Source organism: Dendrobates tinctorius, unplaced genomic scaffold (genome assembly GCF_039654945.1).
Source record: "Dendrobates tinctorius isolate UK_male_01 unplaced genomic scaffold, ASM3965494v1 ptg000111l, whole genome shotgun sequence".
Taxonomy (NCBI): Eukaryota; Metazoa; Chordata; class Amphibia; order Anura; family Dendrobatidae; genus Dendrobates; species Dendrobates tinctorius.
The window spans coordinates 41,859,205-41,886,958 of record NW_027361779.1 but is presented as its reverse complement, the minus strand read 5'-3'; the positions used below and the strand labels follow the sequence as shown (position 1 = coordinate 41,886,958).

Below are 27,754 nucleotides of genomic sequence, written 5' to 3'. Positions count from 1 at the left end.
ATTTGTGGGGGGTTTCCACTGTTTTGGTACATCAGGGGTATTCCAATCGCAACATGGTATCCGATCTCAATTCCAGCCAAAAAAGTCAAATGGCGCTGCTTCCCTTCTGAGCTCTGCCATGCGCCCAAATACTCGTTTACACCCACATATGGGGTATCAGCGTACTCAGGACAAATTGCACAATAACTTTTAGGGTCCTGCTACCCTTGGGAAAATAAAAATTGGGGGGAGAAAAGATCATTTTTGTGGAAAAATATGATTTTTTAATTGTACCGCTTTACGTTATAAACTTCTGTGAAGCCCTTGTTGGTTCAAAGTGCTCACCACATATCTAGATAAGTTCCTTGGGGGGTCTAGTTTCCAAAATGGGGTCACTTGTGGGGGGTTTCCACTGTTTAGGTACATCAGGGGCTCTCCAAACGTGACATGGCGTCCGATCTGAATTCTAGCCAATTTTGCATTGAAAAAGTCAAACGGCGCTCCTTCCCTTCTGAGCTCTGCCATGCGCCGAAACAGTGGTCGCCCCCCCACATATCAGGTATCAGCATACTCAGGACAAACTGCACAATAACTTTTGCAGTCCAACTTCTCCTGTTACCCTTGCTAAAATAAAAAAAAAAATTGAACCTGAAGTATTTTTTTGTGAAAAAAAGTTAAATGTTCATTTTTTTTTTTTTAAATATTCAAAAAATTCCTGTGAAGCACCTGAAGGGTTAATAAACTTCTTGAATGTGGTTTTGAGCACCTTAAGGGGTGCAATTTTTAGAATGGCTTCACTTTTGGGTATTTTCTATCATATAGACCCCTCAAATGTGATGTGGTCCGTAAAAATAAAATGGTGTTGCAAAAATGAGAAATCGCTGGTCAACTTTTAACCCTTATAAAACTTCCTAAGAAAAAAAAAATTGGGTTCCAAAATTGTGCTGATGTAAAGTAAACATGTGGGAAATGTTACTTATTAAGTTTGTTGTGTGCCGTATCTCTGTGATTTAAGGGCATAAAAATTCAAAGTTGGAAAATTGCGAAATTTTCAAAATTTTCACCAAATTTCCGTTTTTTTCACAAATAAACACAAGTTATATGAATGAAATTTTACCACTAACATGAAGTACAATATGTCACGAGAAAACAATGTCAGAATCACCGGGATCCATGGAAGCGTTCCAGAGTTATTACCTCATAAAGGGACAGTGGTCAGAATTGTAAAAATTGGCCCGGTCATGAACGTGCAAACCACCCTTGGGGGTTAAGGGGTTAAAGGCTGCGGTAATCCCGGTTGCTTGTGTACCTTTTTCTACCACACTTTTTCCTTTTACGCAACTTTCCATTTATATATTCGTGGATACAGCACTCTGAACAGCCAGCTTCTTTAGGAATGACCTTTTGTGGCTTACCCTCCTTGTGGAGTGTGTCAATGACTGCCTTCTGGACTTCTGTCAAGTCAGCTTTCTACCCCATGATTGTGAAGCATGCTGAAACAGACTAAGGGAACTTTTTAAATGCTTAGGAAGCCTTTGTGGGTGTTTTTTGTCAATCATTCTAATTTACTGAGATAATGACTTTTTGGCTTTCATTGGCTGTAAGCCATAATCATCAACATTAACAGAAATAAACACTTGAAATAGCTCGCTCTGTTTCTAATGACTTTATATATGAGTTTCATGTTTTGTATTGAAAAACTGAAATAAATGAACTTTTTGATGATATTCTAATTTTGTGAAAGCCCCTTTATGATAGTAACATCTGTGTAATTCCTTCCTGCCCTCAGTTGCAGATCCCTTCATTCACCCTTACACCTACACAGACTTGAACCAGGAAACAACACTTTCCACCCTGCACTATAACATTTATCAATACTCTTCCCAAGTCAAAATTCTGGGCTTCAAACTAGTTCTGCCTGTGGCCTCAATTAAGTCATGACATTGCATCCATCCATCCTTGGCAGTGCAGGGATAAGAGAAGACTGACGTTTAAAGCAACACCAAACCTAGAAATGAATGTTTTAAATGAAGCAAGATATCTAGTTGATCTCACTGTTAGTCTTGCAGCATTGTGTACGTTATCCTGAAATTGTTTTGTAGAAAAGAAATCCTGCAGAGAACTCAGGTGTTAACCTCAAGCAGTTCAGTTTCATCTTTAATTGGTAATCTGGTTAAGGAAGTTTTGCCAAGTTTTTCAGTGATCTCCTATTGATAATGGAGCAGATGAGGCATGTACAACCATATTCTATTCATTCTCATTAGTCCTGGCATAGATAGCCTAGTACAGCACCCAGCTAACTTTCGTAGTCCCATAGAGAATGAGTAGAGCAAAGGTTGAAGATGGGGCTCAGGAGATCCGCCATTTTTAATGTCACTGGGCTTCCGAGCAGTCAGATAACCTGTGAGTCGGTAAGTTATCCTCATTTTGTTGATAAAGGACAACTTAAAACTTGAAAATATGTTAAAATCCTATTAATCATCGTCATTTATAGGGCACAGTGTTCTTTTGTTTTGCCGCAGTCTGGTCACAGCAAAGAGGCTTCTGCTGCAGCCAGTTGTCTTAAAGACACGCTCAAGACCATGAAGTGCAGGTGAGGAAGCATGGCTAAGCTCTTGAAACCCAGAGAAGATTTCTTGTATATTTCTCCAAAATATTGGGAAAAATAGGATCCATGGATAAAACAATTACAAGCGAGGATATGATATACTTTTTTATACTTTTGAATTTTCAGTGTTTAGTGTTCCTTTTCATGGAGTTTTCTCAATAATTGCATTTCTAATCCCCCACTTCTGTGACCCCCAAAGATCTGGAGAACAGAGGTCCTGAATTCACCTAGAATGGAGCGATAATCGGCATGTATGACCAGTACTCTTTTTAGTTATATTGGACTGATGAAGACAGCCATTATGCCAGTCCTATATACATAATTGGAGGGAACTTCAGAATCTCTTGTTTTTGGATTCAGTGGAGGTCCCAGTCATCTGTGAATAAATGTTTTTAGTGGAGAAAGCCCCTTTTATCCTAAAGTAATGTTTGTTAATTGTGTGTGCGTAATGGGTCATTTTAGGTTATGTATCTATTTTATATTGTAATGAGGTGTGTATATGGCACATATGTGTTTTTTTATATCTTTAGTACTTCGAATTGTAATACGGCATGTTCTGCTCAGACTTTTCCACAAGCTCGTTATTTTTAAATTTCCTAGTTAGTAGCTTTGATTCTCTCTACAGTATTTGGTATTCATTTTTATGTTCCCTGCACCTGTGCACCAACATCTTGGCTTCAGTAGAAACCATTTGCATATGATCTGACTGGTTTTGATTATCTGAAAGATTGACAGGCTATAACTGAACATTTCTGGATGATATTTATGGAGAAAGTGTTGTTGTATTCAGCTTGAGCCATTTTTTTCCCTCTGAAGCTCAGTCAAATGTTACATAATCCAATAAGTTCTAGTTTGCTCATTAATCAAGAAATTGCACTTGGGATTTGCTTTGTACTGCACATCAGATTTAATTTTTAAACAATGGTTTAAAAATTTGATGTGAAAAATATTGTAGCGCTCAAACTGTTTTAGTGAAAAAGTGCAGTATATTGAGGGCCTTAAACAGCCCCTAGATCTAGTATTTTGTTTGTTTCTAGTCTTTTTGTCATAACTTTTCACAGATGGATTGGATATGACCTACTTCAGGTCAAAACTACCAAAGCACACCATGCAATAATGCTATCAAATTCTTGTGCAGTGCAAATTCTCAGGGGTAAAGGCTAGAAAATATTGGGGAGATAAGTGTCCCATCAGATAATAGTTGCTTCTTTAACAGCTACTCCATTTTTTGTGTCTGTACGCAATAAATGACTATCTCCAGCCGCTAATGTGTGGTGTTAATTGAAGTGTAATGTCCATTGTCAACCTGGAGGACCTGTCCACACGTCAAAAGTGGCATGACCAGTTTTTGCTATTTCATTTCCACTGCTCTCCTAGGGATGACTTTTTTTTTTTTTTAAATCCGCCATATTATTCTAGAGAGATGGACCTTTTTTTTTTTTTTTTTAATTTTTATGTTCCTTACTTGGGGGTTTGGTTCACAGAACCCTCTTTGGGCTTATTTGCAGCCTGCTCTGAATTATTACCTTGTAAGTAACACCCCCTTGGTAAAGACAAAAAAAATTGGTCCTAAATTAAAAAGTTTATGCTTCGGGAACCATAAGGCAGTTTTAAAAGAAATAAAATAAGGGAGCAGCCGGAATAAAATAAAAGCAAAAAGTGGCCACTTTTGACCTGGTTGAAAGGTCCTCTTAACGTAAACTCTTCTCATTCTGTTGGCCACTTGCTAAAAAAAAAACCCAGATACTTTAAATACATAAAAAAATTGTTGTATATCCCATGTTATTTTATATGTCACATGGAAATCCACCCTCAACCTCTCCTTTTAACACACCTTTCTATAGTTGGAACAAAATCACCTATCTGCAGTAGTCCCAATATTTTGTCTTACAATAAAAACACTTATCCCCACATCCTCAACCATTTGTCTGCTTAAAAAAAATAGGATACAAAAAAAATTGACAAGCTTGCTCATTGGCTCTTATGATGAAAAGTAAATGTTTTTAAATTAAAAATGGGTCTCAGAGGAGGGTCCCAAAGCTGGTTCCACATGTCATATATGGCCTACTCTGTGTAAGATGACCCTAAATGTGTAAGATGCCATAAATACTCAAATTAAATCGTGGAGGCATAAGGAAACCCATGTTTCCCTTATGGGACATGGCAGGCATCAAAGTTCCAAAGAAGATAACCTTTTGGGTAGTGCCGAATAAGAGTTTGCTTAATAAAGCCTTAGATAATAATGTTCTTTTTTTATTGTAATCTGTATTAATTCTAACACAATGATTTAAACTTATCTTGGCAGAGATTAAAATAAACGTTCTTCTATTAAATAGTTTGGCATAACTATGATTATTGCATTTTTTGTCAATGAAGAATCGTGGGGCAAGCCATAAACAGCATATAGGAACGTAGAACAAAGTGAGATTCCTCTGCTGTAAAGTACAGTGGATATAAAAAAGGCTATAGACCCCTGTTAAAATTCCAGGTTTTTGTCATGTAAAAATCATATCAAGAAAAATCATTTCAGAACTTTTTTACCTATAATTTGTACAGTTCAACTGGAAGGAAACTATCTTTCTTTTTCCACTTGAAAAGATTTAAATAAACTAAAATAATGTGGTTGCATAAGCATGCACATCCTTAAACTGATTATTGATGTACCCTTTGAATGTATGACAGCATTCAGCCTTTTTGGGTAGGAGTCTATCAGCATGGCTTTTAGAATTAACAGTATTTGTCCACTCTTCATTGTAGTAATGCCCAATTGCCCTTTTCAGGTCAGCACACAGGTTTCATATTGGATTTAGGTCTTGCTTCCAAAACTGTGATCATCTTCTGGTGAAACTATTGTTTTGTTGATTCGGGGGTATTCTTGGGGGGGGGGATGCTTGTTGTGCTGAAAGGTGAAATTGAGCATAAACTTTTTAGCAGAGATCTGAAGGTTTCTGATGTTTGGAACTGTTCATAATTCCCTCCAGCTTGGCTAAAGCCCCAGATCCAGCTACCTGAAAATTCTGCCTTCACCATTCTTCACTGTAGGTTTGATGTTCTTTTGATTCGCAGTATTGCTTTTGAACAAAACATTCCTTTTTGAATTATGGCCAAAAATTTCATCATTGATCTCGTCAGAACACAACACATTTTCCTACATTCTTTTTGCAGACTTGATTATAAGTTTTGGAAAAATTATAGCCCAACTTTTGATGTGTTTCTTTGTAGTAAAAGTTTACCCACAGGCTAAACATATGAAGAATATGGGAGATTGTTGTTACATGCAGTACATGACTAATACTTGCCAAAAATTCTTGCAGCTCCTCTAATGTTGTAATTGGAAACCTCTAGGACCACTTTTCTTCTGGTCTTTTCATCAATTTTTAAGGGACATCCAGTTCCAGGTATTGTCACTGTTGTGTCAAATTTTAAGCCACTTATATGGTATATCTAATGCACAAGAATTATTTTTTCTTTATCTCCCATGACAGCACCACGGAGAGAGGGGATCCGCCCTTCAGGGACAGTGAACCTACAGATAAAAGGGCAATATCTGTCCCTCACATCAGTTGGTTTCCTGTCACTGAAGGGGAACCTTCAGTGTGCGGTACCTGCATGAAGATGCTGGCTGAAGATTCTGGATCCAGGGTCAGCCAGTCCGAGTTCCGGCAGTGGGGAGGCCCCTGTCACGGCTGGTACGATGCCTAAGGCTGCAACCGCTAGTACCAAAGGGTCTTGCAGGGTGAGCAGGGGTATGCGCGGCCGCCGCTCCGGAGAGGACACGGGCTGCCGGGTTCCCGGTGGGCCCGCGCGGGTAACGTGTGCCCTGAAGGCAGAAGAAAGATGGCCACCGCTCTGGAAGTAAAAGCGGCCGGTTCATGCGTAATGAGAGCGCTGCCTGGTGACGTGGCCGCAGGAGGAAGACCCGGAAGTGACTACGCTGGGTGGCAAATTTAAAAGTGGGAGTGTACAAATGCTCCCTGCTGCATGCAGTCCTGCAGAATCATGGAGGATAACGATCAGCAGCACCAGCAACTCTAGCAGCAGCTGCCAGAGCCGTAGGAGAGACGTCCTTCCGCAGACAAGCAGAAATCCAGCAGTCACTCCACACAATGCAGCAGGGATGCAAACGAGAATTCACCATCCTTGAAAGAACCCTTACCAGATCCTATCCCTCCAGAACCGGTACCCATGGCTGCATCATAGGGGTGAGTGATCTTTGTGAAAGGTCACTATGTAATTAGTAATTATGGTCCCCTTCTCTCCTCTTTTTAGGGAAGGAAGAGATTGGGAAAAATGAAACATAGAACATAGGTGTTGCTCCATGTGCAACAGAGCATTGCCGGTATCCTGGGACTAGAAGCTTTGTAGTTCTTGCATAGGACAAGTAATCTTTGAGGAAACCTCAGCCTTCGCCTCCGAGTTGAGATCAGCTATCAGATCAGAGGATGAAAGTGCCTTTAAGTCCCTTAAAGAGGGAGATAAGGTCCAAAGAAAGGAAGCTGCCATATACTCCCAGTTGGATTCCCCTAGTTCCAGGGAAATCACCTCAGATGTACCAGATCCCTCCTCATCCTCGGATGATGAATCTGGAGGACGTCACTGCTTCCCCCTAGGTGAAGTTGATACCCTAGTAAAAGCAGTAAGATCAACCATGAGAGTAATAGACACTCGCCCTGACGAGACGGTTCAGGACATAATGTTTGGGGGGTTAGGCCAAAAGAAACGTAAAATTTTCCCCATGAATGAAAACATCCAGGGCCTAATTAAGAAAGAGTGGGAAAAACCCGACAGGAAAAATTCCTCCGTGCCTTCCCTTAAGAGAAAGTACCCCTTTAACGAGGAGGCATCCACTTCATGGGATAAGGCCCCAAAACATGATGTCGCAGTAGCCTCTAAACAAATTTGCCCTCCCTTCGAGGATATGGGGACGTTAAAAGACCAATTAGACAAGAAAGCGGACACCTTCCTCAGGGTGGCAAGGGAATCAGCAGGGGGAAACCTTAGGCCCACTATAGCAGCAACTTGTACCTCCAGGTCCCTTATGGTATGGGTAGATCAGCTACAGGATGTGGTGCCCAGGAATGAAATACTGGAGTCTATTCCCTTGATAAGAGGTGCAGCTGCTTTTATAGCAGATTCATCAGCCGATTCTGTCAGGTTAACATCTAATTCTGCGGCTCTCTCAAACGCAAGCCCGTAGGGCACTATTGCTCAAGTGCTGGCCAGGAGACTTGCAGACAAAACTTAAGCTGTGCTCAATCCCATGTGAGGGTCAATTTTTGTTTGGGGAAACACTGGACGATATGCTTCACAAAGCAGGGGATAAGGAGAAGGGTTTCCCTAATTTGGTGCCCCCGTCGCTTAAATGCTTCTTTCAGACAAAAAAGTTCTTCCACAGAAGGCCCCTGAGGGGATGGGAAGAAGGGTAAAGGAAGGACAGGGGGTTCCTCTTTGAAAATTCTTCCCGAGATAAAAAGGCCTCAAAGCCAGGATAATCAGGTGGTAGTGGCCTATTTAAACCACCAATGGGGGACCAGATCCTGGGCCCTTATGAACTCCACTTCCCAGATCTTCAGTTTAGCAGAGAACAATCTTCTGTCCCTTCACATTACACATTCGGGGGGTAGAAAACCAGAAAGCAGATCCGTGTTCGAGCAGATTGTGAGAATGTGGGTGGGCCCCGGTCATAGACCTGTTTGCCGATGTCATCAACAAAAGTGGAAATATTTTGTTCCCTAGATCCCAGGGGGAATCTCCAAGCCCTGGATGCCTTCATGATTCCGTGAACTCAGTCTGGCATACGCCTTTCCCCCAACCTTCCTCATCCCGGCGGTCCTACGGAAAGTCAGGGAGGAGGGGTTTAGACTAATAACCCCCTTCTGGCCAAAAAGAACTTGGTTCTCCTGGCTGAGAATATTATCAATCACCGATCCTTGGGTTCTGCCGGATCTTCCGGACCTCCTTTCTCAGGGGCCGGTATTGCACCCTCATTCAGTGAATCTTCATTTAACAGCATGGAATTTGAGATTTTTCAGAGAACTAAGTATCTACCCTTTTAAACAGTAGAAAATCTGTCACCACGAGAGCTTACGGTAAGACCTGGAGAAAGTTCCTGTCCACCTCAGGTGCAAGGGTTCAGGATGGGGTTCCAATTACCGCGATCCTCGAGTTTCTACAAAAAGTGCTAGTCAGTACGTTTTTAAAAGTACAAGTAGCAGCACTAGGAGTGTTGTATAGTAATCATGACTTAGCAAGTGACCCGTGGGTATCACATTTCATTAGAGCCGCTGCGAGATGTAGGCCGATAGTCAGAGGCTACCATCTTGTGATTTAAATCTAGTCCTATCAACCCTAACAGGTCCCCCCTTTGAGCCTCTAGATTCAGCTCCTCTAAAAATCCTATCTTTCAAAAACTGCCCTCCTGGTGGCTTTAACATTAGCCCGGAGGGCAAGTGATATTCAGGCCTTGTCTGCAGGTCCTTCCTTCACAAAGATACTGGATGATGAGGTTATTTTAAAACCTGACCCAGCCTACTTACCAAAGGTAGCATCTGGTTTCCTTACTTTTGTTCAAACCCTAGGAATAGGGAAGAAGAAAGATTCCATGCCTTAGATGTCAGGAGATGTTTGGTTCAGTACCTATAGTCCACCCAGAGGTGTAGGAAGGAAGATCTCTCTTTGTGTGTTTCCAGGGACCAAGAAAGGGACTCAAAGCCTCCAAGAGTACCCTGGCAAGATGGCTGGTGTGAAAAACTTGTTGCATTATTCCCAAGAAGACTCATGGCTGTACTAGCTAAAAAGGGTGATTCTACTCAATACTGAGCAAAGGGTCCGAATGCTTATGAGTAGAGTTGAGCGACTTTGGTCGGATCGAGTTTCATGAAACAAAATTTGAGTCGGATGAAACTGGTCCGACTAGGACAAAAAAAGTCGGAGTTTCGTCCAAAACCCGACCCCAATGCAAGTTAATGGGGAATAAAAGTCGGCATTGAGTGGATGAATGTCATCCGCTCAATGCCGACTTTTATTTCCCATTGACTTGCATTGGGGTCGGGTTTCGGACGAAACTCCGACTTTTTTTGCCCTAGTCGGACCAGTTTCATCTGAAACAAATTTTGTTTCATGAAACCCGATTCAACCAAAGTCGTTCAACTCTACTTAGGACCATGTGATATTTCAGTTTTTCGTTTTTAATAAATTTGCAAAAAATTCTACATTTTTTTTTTCCAGTGAAGATGGAGTGCAGAGTGTACATTAATGAGAAAAAATGAGTGTTTTTTTAATTTACCAAATGGCTGCAATGAAACAAAAAGTGAAAAAATTAAGGGGTCTGAATACTTTCCGTACCCACTGTAAGTAAAACAGAGTGAATGAAGTTCAAATACTTTATGCTCTGTTGTTCTTTTTAAAAAACAGTTCGTAAACTATGCACCTGTGTCGTAGATCGTAGTAATACATCTTCTCTCCTTTATAGAGAAGATGTGTTTATGGGGAAGATGCAACAAAATTGTTCTTCAGATGAGCATAAGGTGGACTGATGTCTAATGTATCTAGCTGTTGTAACTGTATATTGCATATGCAAATTTAATATCTAAATTGAGATAAAGTATGGCTACAGGCTGGCATTTTTTTACTTCCAAATTATGGGACATTTGTAATTTATTTTCGCCCACAGGAATTTATCCAATTCTGCCAGCACTATCCCAAATTAATTATAGCCATATAAAATAATAATTTTTGTGCTATGGTACTTTTACTATGTCTGTTACTGTGTTGGTCTCTTTCCCATCAGCACCATCATATCCACTGAAAAGTGGAAATGTCAGTAGTGTAGCCTCAGGCTATGGGTGCGTGTGTGTATATTTTCTGTAATCTTTTTGCCTTTAAGCTTTATTTCCACTAAGTAAACTATGAAATGAGCTGGTGCAGAGTGTGCAATATCAATATTAACTGCTATTGCTGTTAAAATAAAGAGTGATTGTACCTTATGTATGCGCAACCATATACAGTTTTATAGAGATCTACCTGGTAAGAAGGTTCACTTTGTTCTTTAAAGCAAATTTCTACTATTAGTTGCGTTTAAGGACCTTCACTATTTTGCTTGCTATTGAATTTAAAGCAGGTTTTTTTGCTATGTAATCTGAAGATCGCATAATGCAGAGGCTGAGACACAGATTTCGGTGATGTGCCACTTATTAGTCTTCGTGTTGTTTACATACCAAGAAGGTTTTATCACTAGAAAACTATCATTACCCTAACTAGCTGCCTATCCGACCATGCCCCCCCCCTCTGATAAGCTGCTCACTGTATATAAACAATGTACACAGAGAGCTGTGGTGTGGGCGGAGTTGACTTTTGAGCTTTGCTACATACTGCATCTAAGAACTCTGATTGTGTGACAACTGCTGCACCCAGTAAACTAAGTGATACATCGTTGGAATCAGGTTCTCTTTTCCAACAGTATGCTTCTGTCAGATGAGGTAGAAAAATTCTGCTGACAGATTCCCTTGTAAGTGCTCACATTTATTTTTGGGCTTTTTGAGAGGCGTAAGATAAGGCTCTATTTTGAACTATTTGAGATTATAGAGCATATATACTTTTTTTTTTTTTTAATTTTGCACAGGCGATTCTCCTCTGTGTCTATACTTAAAATAACGTAGACAATAGTGAATATATAAATTTGAAGCTTTTTCTTAGTAATTCACAGTAAATTAGTCTTTGTACTTTTTGTTTATTTTACCCTACTACACCTTTTCTACTAGGGTTCAATATTTAATTCTTCTGTAAAAATCATTTTGGAATGGCCACTCTGTATATAGTCTTAGCAGTGAAACCGACTTCATGTATCTACATTTCATGGTTCTTGTATGGATCCACACTAATGGACTCATGGGTATATATGAGGCTGTTAGTTTAGGTTAAGCAGACCGATGTTAGGTCTGGAATTGTTTCCGTATATGGACTGTGGCCATAGTCAAATACATTACTAAGCTCTAGAAACAAGTACCGGTAACGAATTTCAATATTGATCTTTATTCAGATTGGAACTATTCATGACAGATCTTATTACATCTTTATCATTTAGATATTTGTATGATGCTACGTTTCAAGCTGTTTGCTCACTAAAATATTTTGTGCTCCATAAGTGAACCTCAAATGCTCTATTCCTGGATAAAAGACCCATTATACAGACTACATATGAAACGATCATCAGCATTTTTGTCCAATATGTTTTCTTCATCTTGAAACCGTTGAGAAGATGACACATACAGACTGTTGTGCAGCTAATTGTGTGCCAAATGTGTTCAGAATCATTTGGGATAATGAAACATTAGGAGCATTATATGACATAAGGCTTGAATCTGAATCAGAGATGGAGCTAAGTTATAACCAGCCAAGTGTCAGCAGGCTACCAAGAAGAGAACATTAACATTGTATCCACTAAAATTAACGAGCCCTTGGTTCCTGTCAGCAAAAAAATAGAATTTCCGATCATGACATTGTCTAAAGTATTGTCACAAAAGTATATTTAAAGGGTTGTTCTGATCATAGATAGTTTTGGTATATCCAGAGAGATGGGACCTGCACCCATGTTTGGAAGTGGTTGACTGTTTCAATGACTCCCCCGAAACATTGAGAGCCTCACTCATGTGCATCCACCTTTCTGTTTATTCCTGCCAGGATTTGTTGCCAACAAGGTTTTGTAGCCATTTTTATGATTGGAGTACCCCTTTAGGATCTTTATTTAAATTTCCATGTGCGAATTGAACTTTTATTTTTGCACAATTGGATGGGTCAACCATGTTCAGCATTTTATCTTCCATTGCTCATCATTTGGCCAATTATCTTTGCAATTATTTTGTACAAATCCCAGTTCTAATCACTTTTTCTGGAGAATTTTTTTTGAGTAATGTCCTGGCTTCAGCGGCATGTGGAAAAAGGTTTGAGTCTAGATATAGTTTAACTACATTTTAGGGCACTTTGGTAAAACTATATATTATATAGCCGTGTGTCCGATTATTTTACAATGTACCCAGTAAGTTTATACAATGTACTAGGATTCATGTGCTAATTACTATTATTGTTTAAATTTTTTTTTTTTCCCCATTTTATTACCTTTTTTAATTTTATTTATATCATCGCGGACACATGTTGTCAAGCGAGTCCAGAATTCAACATATTTTTTAATTCAGAGTTTTATTCTATAAAACAAATGCATTATTTTATATCTTCTTATTTTATAGTGGGTAGCAATAAATGTATAAACCATAGTAACATGTAGAGAAAAGGGCACATGCGTAAAATCGAAAAGAAGAAAAAAGGAGAGAGAAATAATTCTGTGTTTTAGTGACTAATGCACAGGATAAGCCATTGGTCAAACATGAAAGCTTCCCTGTTTTTTACAAGTTGCACTTTGATCATGACCTTCTTTGTCAGGAGTTCTTCAAAATTTGCTGCATAACGTTTTTTTAAAGCAATTCCGCAAAACTGGGCAGACCTTTTTTTCTGAATATAAGGCAACAGTTGGTTGTTTAGTGTGATTTAGTACTGTAGTTCAGAAGCTCGTAGTTGGTGCACAGGACAGTAGGTGATAACAATTTTCTTACAATCTCCTCTAGGATAAGAGCCGTAGTCTGTCAGCCAGTGGTCCAGTAGACTAAAATGGACAGGATACATGACATGTGGCATTTTTAGTAATGTCTACTGTACATACAGCAAATTGCTGAGTAGTGCATTAATGCATTCCACACATTGGCCCAGATTCATCAAAGCTTATAGAAAACTGGTTTAAAAAGTTTTGAAACGTAAAGTCACAAAATTACAACTCAGTTTCACGCCAGTTTAACCCAGCACCACCAAAAAATGGGTGGGACATGGTGTGACACTACAGCTTGTCTAATTCATGCCTAACTGTGGTGCTCTTTACTACAAAAAACTTTCTTCAGTCTCTGATCAGAATAAGATTTGTGGCACTGCACATGGAGGCTCACGCAGATTGTCAAATGCTCCTGATTCATCAAGAGGTGTGTCCCCTGAATCACGAGTATCTGGCACAATCTTTCCCCATCATCAAGACTGGCTTAAACATCATCGGTCTTGATGAATCTGAGTCAGTGTTTCCTTGCATTGCATATAGACAATAGCTGACAGCTGCAAAGGTGCGCATAAATATTGGAATATTAGGCAACTCTCAGAATCTCATCTGAATTTGTGCCAACATACTCTTGATGTTTTAGAACAGTGATCCCCAACCTTTCTTGCCATGAGGGTCTCATTTAGCTTTAAGAGATGGATGCGCACTCTCCTGTCACAGTATTAACACCCAGTGCCTGGTTCCAAGTCAGCCAGTCCTTCCCCAGCATCCAGATTTGCTTTTCCTTGCGAAGCTACTCGAGAAAAGTCAACACCTGCCCTTCATAGCTGTTTGTTAGACCTGAAGCTGGCAGAGAGCCGAGAGTCACACATGTGGCCCCTGGGTTGGGAAACCCTGGTTTAGAGATGACACTGTCATGATATTAGGGAAAGAAATTTTGGATATGTTGGAATTTAACATTACAAATCACTTGTTACTAAAAGTAGCAGCAACTTATTCCCTTCTCTCCAGTAACAACATGCAACAGCTAATAAAGATGTGCTAACACCTCTTCAAGTCCTCACTACCATGTCCCATCATGTTATAACCATAGCTCTCTAGCTTTGGTGCTGATCTTACCTGCAGTGGGTACAGAAAGTATTCAGACCCCTTTAAAATTTTCTACATTTCTGTTTTTTTCAGTCAAGAAGGGGTGCAGAGTGTACATTAATGATAAAAAAAAATAATTTTTTTTGAATTAACCAAATGGCTGCAATGAAACAGAGTGAAAAATTTAAAGGGGTCTGAATACTTTCTGTACCCACTGAATATATCAGGGTTCCTCAACGCCAGTCCTCAAGGCCCACCAACAGATCATGTTTTCAGGATTTCCTTTGTATTGCACAGGTGAAGCAATTATCACCTGAGCAATACTAAGGAAATCCTGAAAACATGACCTGCTGGTGGCCTTGAGGACTGGCGATGGGGAACCCTGGTATACATCATGTAAAGCACAACACAATGGACTTATTGTACGTGTCCCATGAAATGCTATGACATTAAAAATGGACTTCATGGAGGCAAGTTTTGCTCATTTTTATGTTTCCTAATCCATGAAGTAGAACGGAGGACAAGAGTGAAATGCAACAGTTGTAAAAGCTTGGAGGATAACAGTGTTTAATTGGCTTGCTGCTGTTTTTTGTCTTGTATAAATGGTCAGTTTATGAAACTGCTAATTTAATGTTCTGCAAATGCCTTTCCAGCTGTGCATAGTTTTGAAGATGAATATTGTCATCAGCCGTATTCATGTAATTCCAAACCTCAGCATTTCCACTTCATAGCGTGAACCCAGCTAATAAGATATTTGTCAATATTCATGCTGAGTCTTGTTGTGATCCACTTGCAGGAGGAGTGCTTCTTGAATCTCGAAGCTCCAATAGCCAGAGTATGTGGCTACGACACGCCGTTTCCTCACATCTTTGAACCTTTCTATATCCCTGATAAATGGAAGTGCTTTGATGCGCTGCGAAAAATGATTAACTACTGAGTAAAGTAATACAATTATTTTTGTAAGTATTCCGCTGTTGTGTTCTGGCAGAAGGAAATGTTTTCATCAGTACAAATATATATATATATTTTCGTCAGATGAGATTCTCATATGTTTTTACCCAGACGTCTTCCTCTGGCTCAAGTCATCATTTAGGAATTATAAACAGAGAAAAATTATAAACAGAGAAATATTAAGCGCTAAGATCAGGAATAACCCTTTTTATTTTTTCCCTACACAAAATAATGGTAGAAAATATTAATATCCTTATATCCTTATCCAGTTTCTGTAAATTTATGTGCCGCTTCTACACAAAGAAAAGAGCCGTAATGTTTTATCATAGAAATACTATTTAGGCACATTGGGAAATGAAAAACCCGAGTAGGATATACATGATTGGCAATGAAATTAAAAGTATTAAAGCAATGTACTTAGAATAATAATGTCCTATTACATGTGGAAGAGTTGGAATATCCCTTCCGAAAGAATTGATCTGTTCCAGAGCATTTAAAGAAGACCTGTCACCAGGTCAAAAGTGGCCAGTTTTGGCTCTTATTTTATCCCCCTTCTCCCAAGACTAATCAGTGTATTTTTTTTTTAAATCGGCTATGTAGTTCTAGAAATATGAGTCTTTTTATTTATTGCAATTTTTTATAGACTTCCACAGGAAGTTGCCCATGGGGTTCTCTGGGTGCTTGTCTTTAGGCTGCTATACATTATGATGTTGGAAAGGCCATACAAATTAGCACTAAACAAAAATAAAGACCCTGTTCAAATGGCAATTTAAAAAAAAAAAAAATGATTAGTCTGGGGGTAACGAGCGGGAATAAAGTAAGAGTTTCAGCCTTTGGTAGTTCAGCGTTTCTTAATCAGTCTTGCACCTTGATCACTAGCACTGACATACTGTCCCGTCCATGCAAACCATGTGATGGCTGATTTGACTTCGATCACACTATAAGACGCGCGCAAGATTTTTTTCTTGTTAATAAGTGCATCTTATAATTAAAAAATACAATATTTCGAAATAAGTTTAGTATATGGCTTTCTTTATACATGCACCCTGTCCATAAAATACAGTTGTGCTTTTTTTGTTTCAAAACTGTAAAGAAATGCTATTAATAAGGACCAATGGATGTCACAGCGAGGCCCTACTGTTGAGTCCTTTTCATGATTCAGTTTGCCCACGTATTGGGCTACCACAAATTTGAATGCTGACAATATAATTCTAAATTTCCCTTGCAATGGCCACTGTTTGGCCAGCTGAAACTGCTTGGACCAAGACGGTCGTAGTTTTATTACAAGTCAATGGAACCTGATTATGAGGGTTTAGGCGATTTTAATCCACCCACTTTTTTCAGTAAAGGAAAGAATAGGCAAACGGAAGATCTTGAAATAAAGAATAGTTATATAAGGCTAAGTGAGAGCTTTTCGATTTTTTTTTTCTCTTCTCTCGCTTATAACGAAATCAAACCATAAACATTAGTTTAGAATTTCTATAGCATTTTTTTAATTTTTGCTCATATGATTTTGTTTTTAGTTTAAAAGCGTAAAATAACAGTCTACTGCTTGGTGCTTTTTTGAGAAATGTATTTGAGTTAATATTTTTCCTTTACGATCATAATTGAACATATTACTGTAATATAGCATAATTGTATTTTTCTACTAAGAATAATCCAATTGAAGATGTAAAAAAAAGATACTTCTTTAATGTGAATGAAAAATAGAATATTACTGGCCATATTATAAATTCAGGTCGCCATAAAATGTTTATTAGGAATGTTCATAATTGTACTGCAGTGTTTCATTGAATATAAAACCAGTTTTAGAATATATAAAATCTGTAATAATCACAGCTAAGTAACAATAAATGTTTTTGTTTTTTTTTTCAATGTCTTCTTTTTTTCTAGAAAACTGATAAAGGATGAGTTGGTTGATAATTTTCGTGCAAATCGCTTGTCATGAATTCTTTTATTGGGTGATTTTCTGGAGTCCACGGTACCACAGCAATGAATGCAGTGAATTTCCAGTGCCTGAAAAAGACTCGACTTACCAATTTAACGAAAAATGTGTTCACTATTTGAACATTTGTGTTTTATATTCTACATCCGTCACTCCACAAGTGATATTTAGAAGAATAAAAATACATTGGCTGTTTTAATATTTGTCAGAATGTGTCAATTTATTTCATGGCATGAAATTATTTTAGAAGTCAAGTAGACTCACCTTTCACCAGTTTGAGCATGTTAAACTGGCCACATCAAGGAATAGTGCCTGCGGACCTGAGTAAAACGTAGAGTTTATTTTTTCATTTTTTACTTTCTCGTTTTGTTTTTAGAGGTATTAGCTGTAATGTTTAGGCTATAATTTATATTGAAGGGAACCTATCATGTAAAAAAAGAACCAAAAAGCAAAATCTCGACTGTGTGGGCACCAGCCAGCTTCAGAACGCCTGCTTCAGAATTAGCATGCAGATTAACCCCATGTCTGCAGGTTAACGTTTTTTACATGGTAGGTTCCCATTAAGCCTGGGGAGGGTATTAATAGAGAAGTCTCTGGGGATGTGTACTACTTCCCCTGTATGAGGTTTACCAATCATAATAAGGCAGCAGCATACTGGGTAAAAAGAACACGCCTCTACAAAAGCTTAGAAAAGGTTTCTCTCACTTCAGAGCTATGTCTGATTACAAAGTGCTAGGAGCAGAGCAAAGATAATTGTGATCAGAACTTTCAGCCTTCATCTCATGGCAGCCAGTGTGGGGGAAGTGGCAGTACACCAGAGTGGACAGTACTATGAAACAATGGTGTTTGTATAAAACAGAGGTCAGCTCAAGAAAACTGCTATAAGCTATTGTATTGTTTGTCCTCCAGTATGTGGCTGCCTGCTAATGATTGAACAATCTCATGCAGGGGAAAATGTACATAACACCAGTGAAAAAGCTCTGCTAACTCCCACTTGGCTTTCATAGAAATTATAACCTAAACTTTGCAAGCTAATATCTCCACAACTGAGCAGCTCTTCTCTGGATCCACTATTCCATGATGTGGAGAGAGTAACATGCTCAAAGTGGTGAAAGGTCCTCTTTAAATGTCTGTTGTGTTTTAAAATTCTATTTTATGTGAGAAACAGTTCTTTCTCTTTCTGTTCTTCATGCTTAGTGTGTCACACACAGACCCAGCAAATATTGAGTCAACTTCTCCCCTTTCTACCTGGTTTGAGGTGTGATTTTTCATATTGCCCATTCCTGTTACTTGCCACAGGTGTGTTAGAACGAACATCAAATGCTTGAAACAAAGTTGTTCACCCACAATCTTGGAAAGAAGTCAACAATTTGGTCCTGCACATGTTTGGGGATTTGTGTGAAATTATGTCTTTTTTTTTTTTTTTTTTTTTTTCTGTGTTTTTTTTTTTTTTTGTGTGGTTGTAATACACAAAGGAGGAAATAAACATGTGTATAGCTAAACCTAAACGTGTATAGCTAAACGTATAACTTCAATAATTTTCTGAGATAAATACTTCATTTTCTGGAACAATTTCAAGGGTGCCAACACTTTAGGCCATGACTCTATAATGGAAATGGAAACTTGAACAGAAGTAACACATTGACTATAATGGGCCTGTCTGGTTTCTGTTATAGTTTTCATGATATTACTGGGAAAAATGCATCATCCTGTGAATCTTTAATGCAGTTTCCCTGATCCTAGAATGGAATAATGAAACTGAATTCCTAAACAATGTGTGAGCAGAGCCAAGTGAAAGCTCCCCTTTTGAACTTCACCTCAGTGTGAAAATCTACAGTGTTAAGTACCTTTATAAATCTTTAGCTTGCTCCAATTTCCAGCTATTTGTTGTATTCAAACCAAAACTGAAAATAAAAGTTATTCTTGGAATCTGTAAACAGTTTATCTGAACGCTTCCAACCGTTCTGTGATGAAACGGCTTATTTACGAGACACATGTCAACTACACATCCATAATGCACTGTTCTGTGGCTGAGAAACATTTTCTGAATTTATGGTAGGTTCACACATGGTAAATAAACTAGGCATTTTTTTTCAAATTTTAAGATGGAAAATGCCCAACATAAACCATACACCATAACTGTAAACTGAGAGCAAAGCTGTTATCACCTATTTGCTCTTGTTGAGACCTGCTGAGTGCTACTGTTGCATGGTCCCAGTACTTTTCCTAGTTTTGTCAGTCGTCTTGGCGCTTAGAGTATTGATTTTAAATAGACTACACAGTCAAAAAGTCCGGGAGTCTTAAAACTATATACCAGCCATACTATTAAAACATGCATACCTATTTTATGGGTCTCATATTACCAAAACAGGACTGATCTATTGAGAAATGTAGTTCATGCAACGTGGATCAGATTTGATTTTCAGCACATCCCACAGATGCTTAAAGTCAACACTAGAGATGAGCTACCCTTTCTAGGTTTGGTTCGCGAAAAGTCCCGATGTTCCCCAAACATAAGGAACCTATACAAAGAATTAGTCATCCAATCAAATTTTATATCAGAAGTAAATTTTATTGAAACATACAGTTAAAAAAATTATTTTACGAGAGGAGATGCAAACAAACAGAACAAAAATGGAAAACGAGCTAAACCTGAGCAGAAAAGTAAGTTATGTCCAAAATTATGTATGGGAGAGTGCAGCAACTTGCAATAATAGAACCTAAATTAATATATAGAAGCATATATACTTTAATAAGATGGGATAAAGTGCAAGGTGCAAATGACTAGGTATAAACCAGGACATAAGTAAATTGGGAGAACTTTGCTGGGTTTTGTTTTAGGAGACCCCTAAAGATTACACAGGTCAACGAAAAAAATTTTTTTTTCTGGTGTCCAAAATATTTTAATGAATTTGGGGTATTTTTGGGGTGCTGATTCTGAATATGTCATCAGTTTTGCCAGATTGGCTCAAGTTTTTGAGATTTTTGGTATCTTATTTATAGCACTTGTTGGTAAATGCGACGCATCATCTCATTAATTTCTTTGGATTAGTACTTGAACTGAGCAGTTCTCAATATAGTTTTGTGTTAATTAGTGTTCTAAAAGTTTGTTCATAGCTTGATTTTTGCACTAACTTTATGTTGTTGTCTGTTTTCCAGTGAAAAGCATGAACTCATCATGAAGAAGTTGTCTTAACGATCCAGACTCATTCTGTTACATTTGTGGTGAATATACACTGCCAAAACATAGAAGAAACATAACACACTTCGTAAAAAAAGTGTATTTTGCCTATTTTGGGGTTATGCTTGGGGACCAAGACAAGTTTTGGGCACCACACATAGTGTGCAAAGCATGTATCGAATTATTACGAAAATGGAGCAAAGGACAAAGAAAAAGCTTCAAATTTGGTGTTCCAATGGTGTGGAGAGAGCCAAAAAATCATCATGATGACTGTTATTTCTGTGCAGTGCAAGTGCAAGGATTCAATAAGCATAAGAAACGAAAATGGGAGTAACATGGAATCTGCAAGAAGGCCTGTCCCTCATTGTGAAGATGTGCCTGTACCTGTGTTTACCATAAATAACAGTCATCATGATGATTTTTTGGCTCTCTCCACACCATTGGAACACCAAATTTGAAGCTTTTTCTTTGTCCTTTGCTCCATTTTCGTAATAATTCGATACATGCTTTGCACACTATGTGTGGTGCCCAAAACTTGTCTTGGTCCCCAAGCATAACCCCAAAATAGGCAAAATACACTTTTTTTACGAAGTCTGTTATGTTTCTTCTATGTTTTGGCAGTGTGTATTCACCACAAATGTAACAGAATGAGTCTGGATCGTTAAGACAACTTCTTCATGATGAGTTCATGCTTTTCACTGGAAAACAGACAACAACATAAAGTTAGTGCAAAAATCAAGCTATGAACAAACTTTTAGAACACTAATTAACACAAAACTATATTGAGAACTGCTCAGTTCAAGTACTAATCCAAAGAAATTAATGAGATGATGCGTCGCATTTACCAACAAGTGCTATAAATAAGATACCAAAAATCTCAAAAACTTGAGCCAATCTGGCAAAACTGATGACATATTCAGAATCAGCACCCCAAAAATACCCTAAATTCGATGAAATATCTTTGGCACCAAAAATGCTGTTGACCAGTGTTATACAAAAGGTATATAATAAAAAACTAAGTGAAAAAAATCAAATTCATAGGAAATCCAAAAAACTAAATAAATCTCTTTGCAGACCATAGCTGACAGTAATGGAAAGGATAGCCAGTGCACACTGGAGCTTCCTGGATCCTGGGTAACTATTTGCACCCTCTAATTGGCGAAGTAAGTGCAGGTCTGTTGGTCTGGGAGCCCTACAGCTACAGGTAACACACATGAAGAAGGCCCAACTTGGAGTGCAAACATTTAAAAAAAATTATTGCCTTGCACCACTAAAGTGGCATCAATTTCCCCAGAGTAAAAATAGTATAATGGGCCTCTGACACTCCTTACACTACAGGTAACCCACCAGATGGAGACACAAGTTCAGTCTCTACATTTCCAAAAATTGTTTGTAATATCAGTAGCAACAGCAGGCACATAAGCCACAGCAAAGGTGTCACAGACTGCAATAATACTAGATCAATGCATGACATAAAAAAGACACCATTGCCTAGTCTTCCCAGTCTGCGACTGGGGTGCAAAAGTCATTACAAATACATGACTTGTTCATCTTAATGAAAGTTTGGCGGTCTACATTTTCAGGGGAATGCCGGATGCACTTATACATCAGGACACCACCAGCAGTGATGAAGACATGTTCTAAGAGTATACTGGCTGCTGGGCATGACAAAACCTCTAAGGCGTGACAGGCAAGCTTGGGCCACTCTTCCATTTTTTAAGTCCAAAATTCAAAAGGGTCCAAATTCCCCCTGATGGCATTGATATTGATCTTGAGCTACTCCTGCACCATCCTCTTCACTTCAGTTGTTCACAATGTGTCAGACTTGTACTCTGTTCTGCTGGTGCATGGTTTGGTCTAAAAAATTGTGTGAAAAGACTCTCAAAAATTGCTTTTGCCTCTTACACTGCTGCAAATGTTTTTCCTGGGGTTGGAAGTCTATAACTGCGATGCACAGTGTGTCTTCACTGCTGTATTGGGGCAAATCACCCGTAAAGGGAATCTGTCACCCCTTTTTTCGAATATGAGCTGCCGTCACCCCCATCAGGGGCTTATCTACAGCATTCTGTAATGCTGTAGATAAGCCGCCGATGTACCCTGAAAGATAAGAGTTAGATTATACTCACCGGGGTGGGTGGTCCGGTCCAATGCCTCCCATCTTATAATGGCATTGTCCTCTTCCTTGCTGCCTGTCGTGGTTCTGGCGCAGGCGCACTGTTCTGCCCTGTTGAGGACAGAGCAGAATACTGCAGTGTGCAGGCGCTGGACCTTTCCTGGCGCCTGCGCACTGCAGGACTCTGCCCCAACAGGGCAGAGCAGCGCACCTGCGCAGGAGCAACGACAGGAGGGAAAGAAGAGGACGGCATCATATGAAGATGGGAGGTGCCGGACCGCCCCCCCCCGGTGTGTATAATCTAACTCTTTTTTTTCTTATCTTTCAGGATACATCAGGGGCTTACATTACAGCATTACAGAATGGTGTAGATAAGCCCCTGATGGCGGTGCCGGCAGCTCATATTCGAAAAAAGGGGTGACAGATTCCCTTTAAGATTGTCTACAAGTGTGTTTTTGATATGCCAGCATGCATGCATCCCTTTCCAGGGGGGAAGCAGCTGGCAAAATTTACTATTGTACCGCGCTTCTAACAGAGTGACAACCTAGTAGTCAGCACTAATTCCTAAGCCTAACAATACGGCATCATGTTCAAGATAATGCAGCAAGAAGGTGCTCATGTGTCAGACACTTCTATGAGGTCCGAGTCCATGGTGTGTTGGTGGCTGGGTAACACTCAAGCTTGCTTCCTCAGTCCACTGATCCAAACCACAGACAACAGAGAGGGGATCATTATCCTCTTCATCTTATGGCTTGCACGCCCATCACCTCTTCCTCCTCGTCCTTCACCATTTATTCCTCAGCTCCTGCACCTTCAGTAACAGTTTGTATGGTGTAATCCACCATCCCATGCATCCGCCTGTGCGACAACAGTCTGGACCTTAGAGATATTATTATACCTTCCCCTCTTTTAATTAGCTGTTTCACAGCCCTAGACCCAGACCTGTCAGTCACCTGTCACTAAATGAACAATCGGTATTTATTTTCTGAAATAGGGCTAATATTGTTGTTCAGGCATACTAACTGTTTTGATTCACAAATGGGGCCTGGTGAATGCACCCTAATATTAGCGCTAACGATTTTTATTATGGAGAGGGACATGTGACTTTGGGAGCCAATGACAGAAGCCCTTGTGTCTGGACATTGTGGATGGTTTCTGTGCCCTGATTGGCTGCCTGGAATGTACACACATTAAGTTAGAAAAAAAATTACACTCTACTGCTCCTCTGACTTATACACACCCCCATCCCTCATAAAACACGTCTCCCCTGCTCATCATACAGCACCACTATCCTAGCCAAAGTAACAACAAAAGCATTAGTGGATCATTTAGTGACTGAATTTTGACACCTTTTGAGGAAAAATATTCGGGAAACCAAACATTAATCCAAATGTGCTACGATTGTGCTGAATTTGAGATTGGCAAACATTTTCCAAACAAGTTTGCTCATCTCTAGTCAACACCTCAAATTCTTTATGATTCCAGGATAGTTTGTACAGTATGTGGGAGCATTATCCTGCTGAAAAAGACCACTGCCATAAGGAATACTGTAACCAAAAGGAGTACACTTCTTGCAACAATGTTTAGATGGGTGGTACATGTCAAAGGAGATGCATATGAACCCATGTTTTTTAAGCATAAAGGTGGCCATACACTTTAGATAGTTATCGGCTAATCGTTCCACTGACTGACAGCTAAGCGAACACTCCATTTGCTGAGTGCTCATTTCTTCTCTGACATCTTCAGGCAGCTTACCCCTGGAAGAACAAATTGTGCATGCACGATCGACATTTTCCTTGACTATCGGTTGTCCGGGGCCCTGTACACATTAGACCACTGGCTGATATTAGTCTAATGTGTATGAGGTCTTAACACTGCCAAGAGCATTACACCGCCTTCATTGGCTTCCATTGTTCTTATTGTATTTACTGGTACTTTCTCTTCCCTAGATAAGTGAAGCACACATCTGTTGAATTTCATAGTGTAAAAGAAAATATGCTTAATAAAACTAGGCCACTCTCCATTGCCTCATGAACCAACTATGATGCTTTATATACATATGCATAGAATTGTAAGATGCACTTGACTATATACCTATTATATTTAAAAAAAAAAAACCAGGAAAAAGCTAACTTTAAAACTTTCCTGATGGTCTAATGAATTTGAGGGGTTAATGTAAGTAACTTCAAAAATTTAGAGTAGTAGTGTCCCTATGAACCCAGCCACTGTTCTCACAAAACAGTCACATAGAGTGGCTTGAGAAAGTATTCAACCCCTTGTCTTTTTACCTGTTTTGTTACATTACAACCCTTGTTTAACCCCTCTCTGGCATTTGATGTACTATCCCTTCCATGTGCCCTAGGCCTGTCTGACCATGGACGGGATAGTACGTCATGGCAATCGGCCTCGCTCACGGGGAGAGCGCAGCCGGGTGTCAGTGGATTCTCACCACTTGTGGGGTCCAATTTCTCTTGTTAACTTTGGGAAAATAAAAAATTGGGAGCGAAAAGATCATTTTTGTGGAAAAATGATTTTTTATTTTTACAGTTCTATGTTATAAACTTCTGTGAAGCACTTGAGGGTTGAAGGTGCTCATCATACATTTAGATAAGTTCCTTAGGGGGTCTGCTTTCCAAAATGGTGTCACTTGTGGGGGGTTTCCACTGTTTAGGCACATCAGGGACTCTCCAAACGCGACATGGCGTCCAATCTTAATTCCAGCCAATTTTGCATTGAAAAGTTAAATGGCGCTCCTTCCTTCTGAGCTCTGCCATGTGCCCAGTGGTTAACCTGCATATATGGGGTATCATCATACTCAGAAGAAATTGCACAACAACTTTTGGGATCCAATTTCTCCTGTTACCCTTGGCAAAATAAAATTTACTTCCGATCTTATTTTTTTTTTGTGAAAAAAGTAAAATGTTCATTTTTTTTTAAGGGGTAAGGTTTCTCCTTGTGGAGAGTGACATGCCAGCTCTGGCTTGTCAAGGTAAGGAGGCTTATTCCCCGTGCAATGCTCCTCTTGGAAATAATATGCAAATTGCCTCTTCAGAGAAAAAGAGGACTTGAACTCTATAGCGCCACCAAACATTCCAAAAATTCCTGTGAAGCACCTAAAGGGTTAATAAACTTCTTGAATGTGGTTTTGAGCACCTTCAGGGGTGTAGTTTTTATAATGGTGCCACTTTTGGGTATTTTCTAACATATAAACCCCTCCAAGTGACTTCAAATGTGATGTGGTCCCTAAAAAAAATGGTGTCGGAAAAATGAGAAATCGTTGTTTAACTTTTACCCTTTATACTTTCCTAACAAAAAAAAATTTTGGTTCCAAAATTGTGCTGATGTAAAGTAGACATGTGGGAAATGTTACTTATTAAGTATATTGTGTGACACCACTCTCTGATTTAATGGTATAAAAATTCAAAGTTTGAAAATTGCAAAATTTTCACCATTTCATTTTTTTTCATAAACGCAAGTCATATTGAAGAAATGTTACCACTATCATGAAGTACAATATGTCACAAGAAAGCAATGTCAGAATCACCGGGATCCATGGAAGCATTCCAGAGTTATTACCTCATAAAGGGAAAGTGGTCAGAATTGTAAAAATTGGCCTGGTCATTAACATGCAAACCACCCTTGGGGGTAAAGGGGATAAATATTTTAATCCAATTTCTGAGTGATGCATCACTTCTAGATAGTCTATGTTGGTGAAGTGACAAAAATAAAGGCATAAATACATTTTTTGGATCCGATAAATAAAAATTGGCATGTGTATATGTATTCACCCCTTTTGCAATGCGACCACTAACCATTTCTGGGGTAAGCAATTGTCTTTATAAGTCACATGCTTAGTGAAAGTAAGTCCATTTGTTTGCAGTCTAAGTCTCACATGGTCTGTCAGTATATACACACCTTTTCCAAGAGGCTACAGAGGCTGCAACACCATTAAAAGAGGCACCACTAACCAAACAGCAGAAACAACACAATGAGGACCAAAACAGACAAAGAAACAAAAAATGAAGTATAAATAATTATACAGCCAAATGAATTAATAAATTAATAATTGACCAATATGTTTCTTCCAACAATTGGATGGCAGACCATCCGGTATAAATGAAAAAAGCCAACTACTGATGTATCAAAGAGAACCAGAATAATGGGAATGTATATATAAATACTAAAATAAAAGCAAAATATGTATAAAATAAGCCTTTATTAAAATTATGGGCAAACAACAACAACAGTAATATATGAAAAAATGTATAAAAAATGGCAAAGAAAACCGCACAATACATAAATAATTAAATGTCTGTACTTATAATAATATCACCACTTATAGAATGGAGAAAAGGGGACATATATAATAATCCCTATAAATAGCGACCAAAAAACATGGTAGGCACAATGAAACCAAAAAAAAAATTATAAATGAAAATACAATAAAAAGGTGATGTAAATATACCCAAAATTAGTGAGAAACTAATATGCATATACATATATACACACAAAAGAGTGATTAATGTGCACCCAAAAATAAATTTATTTATATGTGCATATTTATATACCAAAATTAGTGAAAGACTAATGTATACATACATATAAAAAAGTGATTAATGTACACCCAAAAATAAATAAACTTTTAAGTGCATAAACCAATAATAATGAAAAATTGTATATAGTTGGTTAATGTGCACCAAAGGTAGCTATATAAAAGACCTTATCCTAAAAAGCGCTGCATGGCAGGAATAAACCAGGAACAGCCAAAAACCATAGAACAGACAGCACATGCGCTAAACAGTACCACATAAGTAGAATGGGCCGCAATAAACCAGACCTAATACACCTGGCAGCGACTAATGGGGCGCTTGCACAGAGGTTTGTGTGCCCAAACTATGCAGCACTGTGCAGCACAATGCACTGCCTGGAGGACAAATGCTGAAAAAAATAATAGGCTATAAATACACACCGCAATGGAACGCCCATGCAGTAAGGACTGTCCTGGAAATATAACGCAATGTAGCACAATGGATTACCTGAAGGATAAATACCCAGGGAGTGGTGAGGGCGGTGTGCCAAAAAGAACGCGCCCGACGCGCGTTTCGGAAAAGCTCCTTCATCAGGGGGATGGTAATACTTCAGTTAGGGGATCTATTTATAGTCCACATAATCAGGTGTATAGAGCAAAACGGCGCGTGCGCAGTCAGCGTCACCAGAGACATGGAAGGCAGAAGGCGTCATGCAATTAATCACCGCACAGCAGTGCATATGCATAGAGACACCGATGCCTTGGATTT

The 27,754-nt window shown here is 38.9% G+C and overlaps 1 protein-coding gene across 1 annotated transcript in view; it reads left to right on the top strand.

The window, feature by feature from the left end:
• Window positions 1-17,362, top strand: part of BCKDHB (branched chain keto acid dehydrogenase E1 subunit beta) — a 318,960-nt gene extending 301,598 nt beyond the window's left edge. The window contains exons 10-11 of the mRNA XM_073589685.1: window positions 15,064-15,226; window positions 17,112-17,362. Of these exons, the coding sequence (XP_073445786.1) occupies window positions 15,064-15,204 (141 nt within the window). The 3' untranslated portion in view covers window positions 15,205-15,226; window positions 17,112-17,362. The remainder of the gene's footprint in view (window positions 1-15,063; window positions 15,227-17,111) is intronic.
• The last annotated feature ends 10,392 nt before the right edge of the window (window positions 17,363-27,754 follow it).